This window comes from Coffea eugenioides, unplaced genomic scaffold (assembly GCF_003713205.1).
Source record: "Coffea eugenioides isolate CCC68of unplaced genomic scaffold, Ceug_1.0 ScVebR1_893;HRSCAF=1648, whole genome shotgun sequence".
Taxonomy (NCBI): domain Eukaryota; kingdom Viridiplantae; phylum Streptophyta; class Magnoliopsida; order Gentianales; family Rubiaceae; genus Coffea; species Coffea eugenioides.
Genome location: NW_020864771.1, coordinates 1 through 17,334, shown reverse-complemented (window position 1 = coordinate 17,334; position 17,334 = coordinate 1). Strand labels below are relative to the sequence as shown.

The following is a 17,334-nucleotide window of genomic DNA, read 5'->3' as shown; positions in this document are numbered from 1 at the left end:
ATGACTTGGAAGCAAAAGAATTTAAGAGTTACATAGTTAGAGTTTCAATTGTGATTCGCTACTCATTAGATACTTTGATTTGTCTACTAGGCTATCATTTGAGATTAAGTGACTCGGCAATAAGAAAAATTCGAAAGCTATACATGAGAAAATAGAGATTTTTCGAAAAAAAAGGTAAAGTTTTAAAAGAAATTGGCTGACCAATGGGAAGGACGATAGAAACAAGAGTATATGGAGAAAATTGAGTTACTGAACAAGAACATGGAAATGAAAAAGAAATACAAAGGAATACTGGAGGAGTTGCGAAATAAGATTGAATTGGTACATTCAACTACTCAAGTTGCCTCAAGACATTCCTAACAATCAAATTCAAAGCGGTGAAAGAAGCTTCCACGATACCAAAGGAAAATGCAGAGAGATTAGTGGAAATGAACATGCTATGACGGAAAGAAAGAATAGATACTTTAAGAAGAGATTTGTAGTTGCTATATGTGAAATTTGTGATAAGACTCATACTGAAATGTGTCATTTGAAACTGGTCCCTGTTGTAGATACGACAAAGTTAGACATCAATTGAGGAACTATCTGAAACAATGGATGAAACTATGGTGAATCTACTATCATATTTGACATTAGAAATGAGTGATGTGTTATCTGGAATAGTTATATCTTTGAAAAATGTATAGTGACTGCTTTATGCAGTAAGTTGTATCTACCTTATCAATATTGAACTTGTTGCCTAATGTTTTAACTAGTGATCTTGAATGTCTATATTTGTTTGGAATTAAATCCTTGTTGGTGATTCAATTTTTGCAAACTATTATTGGGTTTGAACAAGGATTCTTTATTTGCGGTTAATAATGAAGGAAAGCAGTTTGATCAGAGAAGATAGTACATTTGCCAGTGCATAGTGTTTGATTTCAAGATCTAGCGAGAGTAGTAAACAAATTTCGTAGTTACAGTTTCTCCTTTTCAACGAGTTCCGAGTGTATATCATTGTGAGTTATTTCGACATTCAATAAACTTCCTTAGCATATCAGTTTAGCCATTACGTTAGTAAGACTTTCCTCTAGATACACTTTTGGTAGGAGTATCATAGGTGAAGAGAAACCACTAGAGAGTTGGAGAAAAACCCTGTAGAATCAAGTTTTGTGCGAGCAAAGGTTAGAGTTTCGAGAACGAAATTCTGTTAAGGGGAAAAGATTGTGACGATCCAAAAATTATTTTCTATATTTTGTATTCCCGAAATTTTTTTTTATATTTTTTATTTTAATCTACTTACTTTAAATTTTTGATTAACTTAATGATTGAGTCGTGATTTTTATTCCTATTGTCCCATTCAATTTATTGCATGTTGAGTTCATAGTGCGTTATGCAACTGTGACCAACTAGTGAGGTGTGTACAATAAACTTAGTGAATTAGAGGGAGTTTTGTGCAAAAGGTTTATGTGACAAGAGGTGTTAAGAGTTAATTAGAGAAGCACTAGATATTTTGGTGATTAAAGGTGTTTAGAGACAAAGAGATAGATATTAGCTCTTCTTGCGCCACTTGTCAACCATCAAGCCAACCTTTGATCAAGACTAAATTTTCTTCTTATCTTCACCAAGCTATCATTCAAGCACCATTTCTTCTTCTTTCTTCTACCCTGGCCAAAATTTTGAGAGGAAAAAAAGAGAGAAAATACCAAAATTTCAAACCTTGATTCTTGTCCAAATCCATGACCAAACAAGAGAGAAATCTTAATCCATTCCGTAAATTCTTGAGTTAAGCTTGGAGGGGAGCTTTTGTGACGACTCCACCTCCCCGTAGGGCATACCCCAGGGTTTAGCGGACCGCCTGCCCAACTCTCGCCAGGACTCACTTACTCACTCCAACTCAAATATAGTACAACCTCAATAATAAAAGAAATAACAGTTACCAACTTTGGAAAGTACAATTACATTCATTTCTATCTCAAACATCCATACAACCCCAAATGCATCAAAAGATTGGAGTTCTAAATACATTCAACCCTAATCGAGCGACTAGTGCGAGTACAATTACAAAATTCAGAAAAACTAGACTACGCTAGTCCGTACAAATCTCACGCCTCGCCCGTACCCCCTGTACGGAAAACAAATGGCGTGGAATGAATTAAAAACCCAGTGAGGTTCCAAACAGTAAGTTGACCATTATTTCAAAGTGAAAGTATTAGAATAGGAAAATAGCGAGTATAACAAGTCAAGAAAATAAGTAAGAACACATCAAATAGTAAATCTCAAAATGAGCGAGTGTAAAATATTTTTTAAAAGAAACAATAATCCAATAAGCAATAATAATTTCAAAGTATAAGGATACGAATGGCTCTCAGGAGCCAAGTTCCCATTGCTTCACCAGAGCTTGATCAAGTAGTAGTTGATACTCCGTCAACTTTCAAGCAAAGTAACCAGTCCAGTAGAACACCACTTAGCTACAATTTTCGTCCACCATCCAAACCCCCTACTGGGCCCAAAATCCTCGATAAACACTGGTGGTAATACTCGAGCATACTGATTAGTCGAGAAGATAACACTCCACTCGATAACACTAGATACCCATGGTTCGTTATCTAATCGACCAAACCCTTACCGGCTCGACTCGATTAACTAGCCAGTGGGGTTTGGGGTCCCCAAGAAATTGATGAGATAATAACTCCAATCGACGGAATCAAGATTAAAGTACGAAGACGGAAATGAGAGGCACCTCCCACTCGGATTGAGTGTGGTACATACTGCCGCTCAGCACTTACAAGTCAAGCACAAGTATATCAAGTCAATTGCAACAATAAACAAGTACATATCACATTAGGGCAAGTGCGATAAAGTACACCCTTGCCCGACCATACCAATCACATATCATTCGATCACATTGGTCAAGTATTGAAAACAAGTGTCAAGTTCAATCAGGTATTTGGAAGCACTCACCAAAGATGTAGTACTTCTACGGATCACGTTCAGGTATTACTCCTTGTTAGGAGTCCAAATCTGCGATAAAATATCGTTTAAGAGCCTTGAAATCACTAAGGGTAGAAAATTAAACGTTTCGTTTAACGAGAATCAAGTGATTGAAACTCATTTGGAGAATATTCGTAAAACTCATGCTCGCTCTTAAAACTTTGAAACTTTGAAACGATTAAACTTTGAAATCACCATTTGAGTCGAAGAGAGGAGGAAAACGTATTTCTATTAGTCGTTACTTTCATTTTTCCAAGGGTACAAGTTTTGGTCGAATTCTAGCTTACATACCTCCATAAAAGAGGACTTGAATAACCCCAACTCTTCGCTCGAACCACAAGTACACACGTCTATTCCTCGAGTGAAAATTTGGGCAGCACGCCCTTTATATTTACCTATTTTTCAGCAATTTATGGCTTTATTATTTTTCTCAGATCAGCCCCAAAGAACACACAAGCAATGTTACCATCATAGCCCTTCAATTAGGCTCCAAAATCATCCAATTATAACACAAGTCTAATAATGTAACCGGAAATCAGTTTTGAAGACAAAAGGCTAAACAGCAGATTTGACATCTTATAGCATTTTGGTCACAACTAGAGCTACTTTTATCAGATTGGGATACACTTTATACCATTTTGAAGCTAAGACAAAGGTTTATAACTTTCACGAAGACAACTCAACCCAGTTCATAGTTGATCTAGGTCAAATTTGCAGATTACAGAACCAGAATTTCCTTGTCAGTCTGGTTATCAGCACTGGATTCAAATGGCAATAACTCAGGCTACACAATTCCGATTGAGGCGTTTTCAGATGCGTTGGAAAGCTGAAACATAGGGTTAAACTTTTTGTGCTTTGGAAAAATGCTAATTTGATATAGATCAAAATGAAAAATGAAATCAGAAATGTGAAAGCTCAAAACTGTCCGCGGAAAAGAATATTTGGTAGTCAAGGGTATTTCAGTCATTTCACATGTTACAATACTCCGATTGAGTTGAAATTTTACAGAAATCTATATAACATCATTTTCTACAACTTTCATGTTTTGACCTAAGCCTAATTCAGTCTTTAACATGGACGAATGAAGCTGGTTAGAAGCAGGGCAGTTCAATCTTTAAAGCTAGAAATTTGATGAATTCAAGGTTTACATTCTCATGCATGTCTTGAACCACTATCCCAACTCCCTATCCCAGCTTATAGACAATATATGCTATCTAGACAACAAGAAATACAATTGAACAACTCAAACCCTAACTCAAAAATCCACCATATCCATCAAAATTACTTAAATTACCATCATTAGCCAAGAGTATAAGTTGCTATACAAACTTAAACAAGATTAAGGGAAAGAAATAGGAAGGACAGTCTTAATACCTCACCAAGATGCTTGCAAGAGAAATCCACCACCTTTCCTTCCAAAACTTTAGCACACAAAGCTTTCTAGGTTCCTAAGTAAGTGGTTAATCAGTTTAAATTTTTTATTTTCACTCAAACTAAGCTACAAATCAAGATGGAAATGAAGTTTTTTTCTCTCTTTTTTCTTCCTTGAGTTTCGGCCACCATGGAGGTTTTGAGGGAAGAATGAAGCTCCAAGAAAGGATAAGAAGCTAAGACTTGAGTTGGTCAAAGATAGTTGGATGACTTCCAAGTGTCACCACAAGATTTCATCTTGAATTTTTTTCTTCTTTTTCCTTTCTTTTTAGTCAAGAATTTTGGCTCTCTTTCTAGGGTAATTAGGGCTGATATTTTTGCACTAATGACAATGAAATTAATTTAATAAAGTGGTGGTCAAGTAGTGTGTTCACTCGGTAACAAACAGTACCCGTCGATTCACACCGTTTTTCCTTAATTCCCACGTACTAGGATTTTCACTTATAATTCACTAACTTATTATTATTACTTCTAATCATACACTTTTTCTCATCTAAAACTCACTCTTAACCACCAAATTTAGTACACACTCCATACCGAGTAATCACACTACCGAAAGACGTAAAAATCCTAGTTTACCTTAACGATGAAAGTAAAGGGAAAATTCTTCATTCTATTTTTTATTCCAACTATTGAGGGAGTAAATAAGTAGTAAATATGTTATAAAGTAATTTAATCAAAATAAGAAGACATTTTAAGAAAATAGAAGCGAATTTTCCAGTCGTCACAGCTTTTGGTGAAGTTCTTGGAGGAAGAAAGACCTTGATTTGCTTTTCAACCTAGGGGTTTGAGGTGAATTGCTAGAAAAATTCTCTTTCTTCTCTTTTCTTGAAATTTATCCGATATATGAAGTAAAAGGAGCTTCAGCAAGTATTCTTATGGAAGATTTCAGGTTTTGTTAAGTTTTATTGAAATTTCTAACTTTTGTTTTGTGAGAAAAATGGAGGTAAAAATTGTTATAAAACCCTTCATTTCTCCATTACTTTTAGATATTCTAGTTGGATGTTAAATTTAAGCCAAAAGGTAGGAGTTTTGTGAAAGAAAATTCATTTTACGAAGCTATAAGTTGCTGGAATTTTGATTTAGGAGCATGTGATGGATAGTTTTGATTTGCAACCTTGTATTTGGAACTTTGATGAATTTCTTTGCTAAGAACTCATTCTTTATGCCTCATCTCCTGTTAAAAATAATATATGGTGTATTTTCTGTGGGAATAAGTGAAAAATTAGTAACTTGGATGAAAATTTTGAAACAACCTATTTGGAAAATTTGTTGAGCTGGCCAAAAGAGAGAGAGGGAATTGTCCAACTTTTCACCATGATTTGTGTCTAGTAAATCTTACCTTATTACTCAATATACATGCATGTTGGATTTGAGTAAAAAATAAAGAGTTAAGGGGAAAATTTCCGTTTCTTCCAACTGTACTTTTGCAAGAAATTTTGCTCGGGATAGCCAAAAGGGTGAGAGAGAATGTTAGTTTTATTGCTGGAATTTGTATGTTAATTTTGACATCTTTTACTCCAGATACTTGTCAAGACTTTGATTTTCACATGTGTGTTGGTTTGAAGTCAAAACAAAGAGGTTTAGGAAAATGAGTTTTCTCCAAACCGGTTTATAGTCGAAAATTTTCAATTTTGAACATTGAAATTCTTGACCAGTTTTCTTCCAAACTTTTGACTATAATTGACATACTTTTACTCCATATTTTGCTTGAGATATTGATTTAGCATGAAAGTGGTTTTACCCTTTGATTTGAACAAGAAAACTTTGCAAGTTTGGAAGTTATGTTGGGGTTAAAACCTGCGAATTGATGTGTCTTCTAAGTGAAGTTTTTCATTTCTATTGGCTTAGAGTTGATAGACTCTTGATGTATTATATGATCACAGGACTTGAGAGTGTCCAAGAGGAAGAATCAGGGTATGAAGTGAAAAGATTGAAAACAATTGGTGAGTTTTCCAAATGCATGTTTCATGTTATTTGATCAAATGTGACTTATTGCTAGAAATTTCTAGGGATTCTGAATTATTATTTCATAGGCGCGTATTTATTTCATTGCACTCGACCTTTGTAAAGTGAATTGTATGATCCTACATACAGACTTGAATGTACATGTGCATGAATATAGAGTGGTCGTATATCTTTATCCAGTGGCTGAACCAGACTCTTCACTGGCACCCTCATCCGAGACGTCGGGTAAACTAGATAGTCTTGAGTTACTCGTGCGTATGAATGAATGTATGAGTGAATGTAGGTCTGCAACGGCTGAACTGGATCTTTCGTTGAAACTCTTATTTGAAACCAGGCTTAGAGCGGTCGGGTAAGCTGTATAGTCCTGGGTAAAAGAAGAATTTCCTAACCTATTTACTCGTGACTTGAACTCGTGACATGCTTGAATACTGAAGCGTTAGATGACAGCTAATGTGTGGCGACCCCACTTCCCCCTAAGGCGAACCAGAGGGTTGGCAGGCCGTCTGCCTAGCTCTCGCCAGGACTCACGCAAGAAATCTAGCCCAAATCCTTCCGAAGTATAGCCTAAACTATTACAATATTGATCCACCAAAATAGACCAATAACCAAGACCACATTAACTTCAGAGATAACAGCACTTTAAGATAGCGACTCGTCGATTCTTAAATACTTTACGCGTTACAAACCACGGAATACAGTCAAACAATCCCATTTAACAAATTCATACAAGCCAAATACATTCTTACAAGCCAAGTAACAAAACCAGGGTTTGCACTTTTCCAGCTTCAAGTGGCAACCCAAAACAAAGCTACACTGTTTAATTCGAATTACATTCATAACAAGTAAAGTAGATTTCAGATCTTTCTCACATGCCAAGACCTGTCAAGGAAAACAAAATAACGTGGGGTGAGCTAAAGCTCAGTGGTGCCCCAAAACATGTAATCACATAAAACAAATAGCGAGTATTAACTTCAGTTAAAGTAAACAATTAGGAAAGCGTTTAACAGCACAAGAAAGGATACAGGGCTCTCAAGAGCCATTTCCCCACGAGCTTGATCAAAATTCCGTAGTCGACCCTCCGTCAACTTTCACTACCTAAGGTCCGTCTAGATCTTTTTATTATTTTTTTTTTTCTTAACTCCAACCACCAATCTTACCCCTGTACCGGGCCCGCACGCCAAGCATGAAAGTGGTAATACTCGAGTATACCTTAGACTGGTCGAGGGATTCACCCAACGACGTTACGTCCAACACTTATAGACTGGTCGAGGGATTCACCCAACCACTTTACGTCCAACACTTATAGACTGGTCCAGGGATTCACCCAACGACTTTACGTCCAACACTTATAGCAAACGCAAGCTAAATATTCACGAAAAATACTTCAAACAAGTCACCACTCGAAAGGCTAGTGTGATAAGTATACACTGCTCACTTCGATGGATCAGCAATCATTTTTTCAATTATCGCATATCGAGTCACGAAAGCACTTTAACCAAATAAGCATAGAACAAGCAGGGACACTCACCAAGAGTGAAGCTCAAAAGTCAAGCTGGGAATCAAAATCCGCGTCCTCGTTAAACCCTAGAAAACCAAGTTTTAAAGACTATAAGTGTTCTATACAAGTTCTAGGTTTTCGTGTATCAAAGATTATCTAGCGTATAACTAGTTTACTTTCTCAAAATAAATCGACAATTCCACTTAGAATTAAAACTGGTAGAAGTAGTAAATTATTTCATATAGTTTTCAAAAAAAAAGATACTTTTCTTTCTAACGGAGTAGCTAGAACTAATTTACTTGAAGTAAGGTTTCTTGCCGAACAAGTTTCATACGTCTTTTCCTTTAAAATTATCCGAATCTCGTATCTTTGGCAAGTTTCTCTAAAGTAACTGGTCGGGACAATTTTTAAAGAAATCTAAGGTCTAAAACTTGTGTAACTATTTCCTAAAAATAATAAGGTTAGTTTAAGTCGAAGAAAGAAATACTAGTTGGCAAGGTTTTAAGAAAAAATCCCGGCACCCGGATTTCTAGCATTACCGTACTATACTAAAGTTTATAGTTCAATACTAGGCGAAATATATTCACGTAGCTTGATTTAAAAATACTCAAGTCCACAGGACCAAAACGGACTTCACGATTCCAACTCACACGCACATTATACCCCAGTTGGCCAATACAACAAAATTACATTTCAGTCAGCAATTTCACTAGGGCTTCGTCAATCATTAGCCCTAGGTCTCAATAAATTCATTTCACATCAGAATTTAAACAAAAATAAGTCCAAGGCTTCATCAATCATTAGCTCTTGGCATCCAACAATTTCTTATTATCACGACTCAACTAAAATGCAACTGTTAAAAGTCGCTAACATGTACATGAACACAGGGACCAGATTGATACAACGTCTTACCCAAGATTTCAACCAATAATCTCTTCATTATGCCCTCAAATCTAACTTGCATGTTAAAACTCAGGTATTATATAGCGAATCAAACTTTAGTGTAACAATTTGGAACCCAAAATTCGTAAGGAAAACTAGAAAATTCACCATGCCTTTCCTCGGCCGAAACTGGAAAAATTTCAACAGCTTAGTTTTAACATTTCCGGCCAACATATCAAGAGCTTCACATCTAGGTATTTAGCAAGACTTAGAACAACATATTTTATGCATTTCCAAACGTTATTCGCCACAGAAGATTTCCAGAACAAGCTGAAATTTCCAGTTTCACTCCCTCGGCAAAAATCAGAAACTTTTCCAGCATTTGCTCGGTCACAATCCAAATTTTTCCTTCGGCTAAAACCTTGTATTTTGCACTCAAATCTCACATGCACAACTACTGAACTAATTAGCTATCATTTCCAGTCCAAAATCAGTTCGGGCAACAACAATATTCATCCATAATTCCAGAATTTTGCGCAACTACTCTCGGATGAGCTTGCATGCAGCAGGTTTCTGTTTCATTCTTATTTCCTGGCTTAATCGAACTAATTAACCTCATGCAAGACTTAATAATCTTGTTTTTAGTAAGTTAATCACATCTATCGGCTCAGATTATCCCAAGAATGCAAATTAAAAGCTGCATTTCCTGAACAAGCTCTCGGTAAACCCATTTTTTTTCCACAAATCAGATTTTTCATTGTCTTAGCTTGTCATCTGAAGGTACAATATCACATGCATGTCCATAACCAGCCTAATCTACCTCTGATCAACGCATCTCAGTCCAGAAAATTACCTCAAATCGAAGCTCACTCACGCGACAGGCACTGAAATTTTCTCTCCTCTCGGCTCGCTCGCTAACAGGAGGTGCGGGTCCTGGTTGCGGTTGGTGCAGCTGTGGTTTTGATGGCTGGAGTTGATGAAGGTGGTGATGATCAGCAGCTCACACGACTTCCACTTGCTCTCTCTCTCTCTCTCTAGAACGGAAAGGTTGCTGCACTCACGCGGCTTCCTTTCTTTTCTTTCCTCTCGACTTGCAGAGTATGGAATGCAACTCCCTCTCTCGCACTTCGTCGATGATAACAAGGCAAAGGAAATGTTGTTGTGAGTTGAGGTGGTGGAATGGAAATGAGTTGCGGATGAGGGAGGTGGAGTGTTTGAGAGGATAAAAGGAAATGCAGTCCGGCAGAGAATGGAAATGTTCTGATTTGAAGAGTGGCCAATGGAGCTCGGATGGTTGCATGGTAATTTTCCGAAATTGTGGAGGCTACTTTAGTCTTTTCACATTTCCTCCGAATTTCCACCTAAGACCTCAATTCTAATCTAATTCCAAAATTTACCCCAAGTGTAATTTGAATGCCTAATAATATACTAATCTTGCAGAAATTCGATTATCGAGATTCTTAACGTCCTAAGTATACCCCGTGTACCTGTAACGGTTTATCTAATATATATCGATTCTTCTTAATTCTAGGGTTCCCGTTAACACTTAACATTATTAACGATTAAAACTAGTTATCGGAAATTCAAGGAATTAATCTTAAAATAATAAAATAGTTTACATCAAGAAATATTATTCTAACTTGGCGAGAATCAAATAACTCAATATTTTGCACAATTAAATTATTTGTAACATAAAACTATTTTTTTACGTACTTATTTAAGAACAAGTAGAATTAAAGCTAGAATTTATTTAAGAATAAAAAATGCAAAATGAAATATGCATAAATGAATATATATATATATATAGGTATTTTTTTCGAGGTTCTCACATTCTCCCCCCCTTAAATGAATTTTGTCCTCAAAATTCTCACATTCTAACGAAATAGCTCAGGGTATTTCTTCTGCATAGCTTCTTCCAGTTCCCAAGTTGCTTCCTCTATTTCATGATTTTTCCATAGAATTTTCACCAAATGAATTTTCTTATTTCGCAATTCCTTCACTCCTCTTTCCAAAATCTTAACTGGTCCTTCCTCATAAGTTAATGACTCATCTACTTCAATACCTTCTAATTGCAACACGTGGCTTGGATCGGGGTGATATTTTTTAAGCATAGAAACATGAAATACATTGTGAATCTTGGCCATGCTCGAAGGCAATTGCAGTTGATACGCCACTTTTCCGATTCGTTTCAAAATTTCAAAAGGTCCGATATACCTTGATTTTAGCTTCTTACCCTTCTTGGATACTACTCCGCTCTTCAAGGGTTTAACTCTTAGAAAAACTTTGTCTCCTACTTCAAATTCCAGATCTTTGCTCCTTGTGTCGGCGTAGCTCTTTTGTCGACTTTGGGCAGTTTGAAGCCTTTCTCTAATTACTTTCACTTTCTCATGAGCTTCCTCCATCCAAGGTATAACCGTTGGATTCAACATTCTCTTCTCTCCTACTTCATTCCAATGAATCGGAGATCGACACCTTCTCCCATACAATGCCTCATAAGGTGCCATTTGAATTGACGCATGATAGCTATTATTATAGGCAAATTCTACTAAGGCCATGTACTGGCTCCATTTACCTCCAAAATCCAATATACACGACCTCAGCATATCCTCCAAAGTCTGAATTGTTCTTTCCGACTGCCCGTCGGTTTGGGGATGGTACGCAGTACTAAATTTCAACTTGGTCCCCAATGACTCTTGAAATTTCTGCCAGAAACGCGAGACAAACCTTGGATCTCGATCAGACACAATACTTATAGGGATACCATGCAATCTCATGATCTCTTTTGTGTACAACTTGGCCAATTTCTCTAAAGAAAAACTCATGCTTACAGGTAGAAAATGTGCGGACTTGGTAAGCCTGTCAACTATTACCCAAACCGCATCAAATCCTTTTCAACTTCGAGGCAACCCCGTTACAAAATCCATGGTTATGTGGTCCCACGTCCATTCAGGGATTTCTAGTGGCTGCAATAAACCAGAAGGTTTCTGATGTTCAGCTTTTACTTGCTGGCATATCAGACATTTTTGTACAAACTTTGCCACGTCCTTTTTTCAAACCGTCCCACCAGTATGATTCCTTCACATCATGATACATTTTGTTCACTCCTGGGTGTATAGTATACCTCGATCGATGTGATTCTTCTAGAATTTCTTTCCTTAATTCTTCATCAACTGGAACCACAATTCGATCTTGAAACCTTAATTCTCCTTCAGACCCTAGTTTAAAATCTAGGTTTTCTCCGTTTTGCACTGTTTTCAACCTTTTCTGGATCGTGGGGTCCGTTTTCTGTGCCTCTTTAATACGCTCCATCAACGGTGATTTCAACATCAGGTTCCCAAATAAAATCTTCAATCTCTCCAAGCGAGGGTTCCAATTGCTAATCTCTTCTAACATGTCCCATTCTTTTACCATTAACCCCGCTACTTGGGCTTTTCTACTTAGAGCGTCTGCTACCACGTTGGCTTTTCCTGGGTGGTAGTTTATTGAACAATCATAATCTTATAAAAATTCTACCCATCGTCTCTGTCTCAAATTCAATTCCTTTTGAGAAAACAAGTACTTAAGGCTCTTGTGGTCCGTATAAACCTCAAAGGTCACACCATACAAGTAATGTCTCCATTTCTTTAAGGCAAGGATCACTGCGGCCAATTCTAGGTCATGCGTTGGGTAATTTTGCTCGTGAGACTTCAATTTTCTAGAGGCGTAGGCAACTACCTTACCCTTTTGCATTAGTACGCATCCTAGACCTTCTCTAGAGGCATCAGAGTATACGACATAACCTTCTACTCCGTCAGGCAAAGCCAACACAGTAGCTGATGTTAAGCGCCTTTTTAACTCTTGAAAGCTTGACTCGCACTTTGGAGTCCAGATAAACTTGTTACCTTTCTTGGTCAGTTCGGCCATAGGTCCAGCAATCTTCGAAAAATCCTTGATAAACCTCCTATAGTAACCCGCTAAACCCAAGAAACTTCTAACCTCTGTTGGAGTTTCTGGCTGTTTCCACATTGTGACTGCCTCAACTTTTGCCGGATCTACGGCAATTCCATCTTTAGAAACCTTATGTCCTAGAAAAGATATCTCTTCCAGCCAAAACTCGCACTTACTGAATTTGGCATACCACTTATGCTCTCTTAATATCTGTAAAACCATCTCCAAGTGCTTAACATGTTCCTCTCGAGTCTTAGAATATATCAAAATATCATCGATGAAAATCACTACGAACTGATCCAGATACTTCTTAAAAACTCGCTGCATCAAATCCATGAAAGCAACTGGTGCATTAGTTAATCCAAATGGCATGACTGCAAATTCAAAATGTCCGTATCTTGTATTAAAAGCAGTTTTGGGTATGTCTTCCTTCTTAATTTTCAATTGGTAATACCCTTGCCTCAAGTCCAGTTTAGAGAAAACTACAGATCCTTGCAGCTGATCAAATAAACTATCGATCAAAGGTAGAGGGTATTTGTTCTTAATTGTAATCTCGTTTAACCCTCGGTAATCGATACATAACCTCAAGCTTCCGTCATTTTTCTTGACAAATAGAACGGGTGCGCCCCATGGTGAGTCACTTTCTCTATCGAAAACTTTCTCCAGTAGGTCCTGCAGTTGAATTTTCAACTCTTTTAGCTCTGCAGGAGACATTCGGTACGGAGTCTTAGAAATCGGAGCCGTTCCCGGCACCAAATCAATCTTGAACTTCACTTCTCTCTCCGGCGGTAATGTTTTTAGTTCTTCGGGAAAAATATCAGAAAATTCCCGTACCACTGGTACATCTTCTAACTTCACTTGGTCACAGGGAGCGTTAATCAGAAAAGCTAAGAAACCTTGCGCTCCTTTATACAACATTTTTCTTGCCCGAATTTCCGAAATCATGGCAGTTGATGCTAACCTACCTTTCACATCCAATTTCAAGGTTGCTTCCCCAGGAATCCAAAATTCTACCACTTTTGCCCTACAGTCAAACTTAGCATGGTAATGAGCTAGGAAATCCATTCCTATGATAACATCATACCCTTTTATGTCCAAACTGACTAGGTCTACTAGCATCTTACGCTCTCCAACCCAGAATTCGTAGTTCTTATCGGCCAGGCTAGTGATTATACTCTTATTACCCATAGGTGTCCTAACTTCAAGATCGAAGGGTAATTTAACAGATTGCACATCAATTCCGGACATAAAAGTTGGATTCACAAATGAATGAGTTGCATCAGGATCAATTACTACTCTAGCTAATCGATGAAAAATTGGAAGAGTACCTTCCACAACTTCCGAGGAATCAGGTACAGGTTGGTCATTTATAGCGTACACCCTGGCCGGAACTTTCGGCCTATTTCCTCCAGAATTGACTGGTGTAGCATTCAGGGTACCACCATCTTGCATTTTTGGGCAACCCGAAATTTGGTGCTCACTGCTTCCGCACTTCAAGCACTTTTCTTGTTTCTTCCAGCAAACGTCCTCAGTATGGCCAATTTTCTTGCAATACGCGCAAGTCACCTGGGAAATTATCGTACGACCTCCTTGCGAGACATTTCTAGGTTGACCCCTTCCAGTTGGTCCCCCTCTAGCTCCATTATCTCTTCCCCCTGCACTTCTTGTCCCAGTTCCTCTCGCTAGAGCGCCTCGTGATATTCCAGGACTATTCATTCCACCCGTTCCTCGACCCATTTTGGCCGGTGGAGTACTTCCATAAGTTGGCTCCCGACTGCTACTAGGGGCAAATCTTTTCTTAGCCTGAAAGGATTTTACTTGGGCTCTGGCTACTTCAACCCTTTGGGCTCTCTCGACAGCATTGGCAAATGTGTCCAGTCGAACGGCAGCTAAACCTTCCTGAATTTCCACATTTAGTCCCTGCACAAACCTCCTTACACGCCCTCGTTCTGTGGCTACCAATTCAGGAGCAAAACGGGACAATTTCGTGAATTAGACCTCATATTCGGCGACACTCATCGCCCCTTGCCTACATTTGATGAAGTCGTCCTCTCTTTTCTCCTGGATGAGAGGTGGAAGAAACTCGGCGTTGAACTCCCTTGTGAAGTTTGCCCAGGTTCTGGGAGTATGATTCCTGTCCCAGTTAACCCTGACCAGGTTCCACCAGGAGCGAGCAGCTCCCTCAAACTGGAATGCAGCGAAAGTCACTTGTCTTTCTTCCGCATTGTTTAAGGCTGCGAAAATGTCGGAGATTCTCTCCCACCAGCCTTCGGCTACCTCCGGTTCAGGTCCTCCATAGAACTTGGGAGGTCCGAACTTCAAAAATCTCTCCAGTGCCCGATCCTCAGTATCGGCTGGGCCTCCTTGGTGACGTACTTGTCCAGAGGCTTGGTGCTCAGTCAAGCGTTGTAGGACATCAGTGATTCGATTAATTGCGGTGGCCACTTGGTCTTGATTGACCTCAAGTTCCCTATCACCACCCTCCTCGGGGGGTTGTCTAGTTCGCCCCTACCTATCACTTGTCGATCCATGACCTAGTTATGCCTATTATTGAGAAATAAGGCAATTAGGCGAGAATATTATTTGTTATTAGTTTTCTCTTTGTAAATAAAATCAAATCAAAATTGAGAAGAAGAAGAATAAGATGCTTAATATATATTCCACGTGAGAGTCATACAATAACGGTTGGGACACTTTCCAAAAGTAAGGCACATGAGTTTAACAAAAATACATACAAATAATCCCTTAAACAAAAAAATTAGGGATGGGTGCCTCAAACGTAAGTCATCCAACTAGACAAAATTTGATGACCTAACAAATGTCCCACTTTCTATCCCTACATATCTCGTACTATCAAGTCAGACCTAACCTAACCCTCAGCAGGGCTACCAGGAGCAACGTCCTCCTCCGGATCCTCCTCCTGGTCCTCCTCGCCACTCGCCTGAGCATTACCCTGAAGAATACTCGTGGCCTCATCCATCATCATAGTGGCGTCAGCCCTAATACCAACACTCCTATCACGTATCCCCTCAACTAATCGAGTCACCCGAGACCTCTGTCGCTCAATCTCCACACGAGCAGCCTCCAACCTAGCATGCTCAGCCGCTAGCCTCATCTCTAAGTCGGCTATACGGTCGAACTGGGTGTCAACCATGATGCTCAACTCCTCAGCATCTTGGGTCAAGGTATGATTAGCGTCCCACAACTGGCGGCGCTCATCGTCCAAAGATTGCACTAACTCATTAGGGTAAGCGTAAGTAGCTCTACACTGGCATCGAGGATACCTATCAGCTGGTGTATACCGCACATGAGCTCATCCACCTCGTGGCCTATATGAGATGGATCTAAGCGGCTCTACGTGTCCATTAGTCACTCCATCACCATTAGCATGTCCATTTCTGTTTTCCATACCTGCCAAAGAATCAAAACCCAAAGGTTAAAACTTAAATAGCTAACTGGTTCAGATATCACTTAAGACATATCTAATGGTCTCATTTCTTACTTCTAGAAAGGATTAGGGTTTCTAACATATCTAATATGTCTTTCATATAACTTTTCTAACCTAGACTCTGATACCACCTGTGGCGATCCCACTTTCCCCTAAGGCGAACCAGAGGGTTTGCAGGCCGTCTGCCTAGCTCTCGCCAGGACTCATGCAAGAAATCTAGCCCAAATCCTTTCTAAAGTATAGCCTAAGCTATTACAATATTGATCCACCAAAAATAGACCAATAACCAAGACCACATTAACTTCAGAGATAACAGCACTTTAAGATAGCGACTCGTCGATTCTTAAATATTTTACGCGTTACAACCCACGGAATAAAGTCAAACAAATCCCATTTAACAAATTTATACCAGCCAGATACATTCTTACAAGCCAAGTAACAAAACCAGGGTTTGCACTTTTCCAGCTTCAAATAGCAACCCAAAACAAAGTTACACTGTTTAATTCGAATTACATTCATAACCGGTAAAGTAGATTTCAGATCTTTCTCACATGCCAAGACCTGTCAAGGAAAACAAAATAACGTGGGGTGAGCCAAAGCTCAGTGGTGCCCCAAAACATGCAATCACATAAAACAAATAGCAAGTATTAACTTCAATTAAAGTAAACAATTAGGAAAGCGTTTAACAGCACAAGAAAGGATACAGGGCTCTCAAGAGCCATTTCCCCACGAGCTTGATCAAAATTCCGTAGTCGACCCTCCGTCAACTTTCACTACCTAAGGTCCGTCTAGATCTTTTTATTATTTTTTTTTTTCTTAACTCCAACCACCAATCTTACCCCTGTACCGGGCCCGCACGCCAAGCATGAAAGTGGTAATACTCGAGTATACCTTAGACTGGTCGAGGGATTCACCCAACGACGTTACGTCCAACACTTATAGACTGGTCGAGGGATTCACCCAACCACTTTACGTCCAACACTTATAGACTGGTCCAGGGATTCACCCAACGACTTTACGTCCAACACTTATAGCAAACGCAAGCTAAATATTCACGAAAAATACTTCAAACAAGTCACCACTCGAAAGGCTAGTGTGATAAGTATACACTGCTCACTTCGATGGATCAGCAATCATTTTTTCAATTATCGCATATCGAGTCACGAAAGCACTTTAACCAAATAAGCATAGAACAAGCAGGGACACT

At 38.8% G+C, this 17,334-nt stretch overlaps 1 protein-coding gene across 1 annotated transcript; it reads right to left on the bottom strand.

The window, feature by feature from the left end:
• Positions 1-12,466: 12,466 nt before the first annotated feature.
• On the bottom strand, positions 12,467-16,090 carry LOC113759070 (the record flags this gene model as incomplete). The annotated part of the gene is made up of 5 exons (XM_027301679.1): positions 12,467-13,000; positions 13,166-14,634; positions 14,713-15,066; positions 15,554-15,947; positions 16,038-16,090. Coding segments are annotated over 5 exons (2,804 nt in total), but the record flags the coding sequence as incomplete, so codon positions are not given.
• Between the last annotated feature and the right edge of the window lie 1,244 nt (positions 16,091-17,334).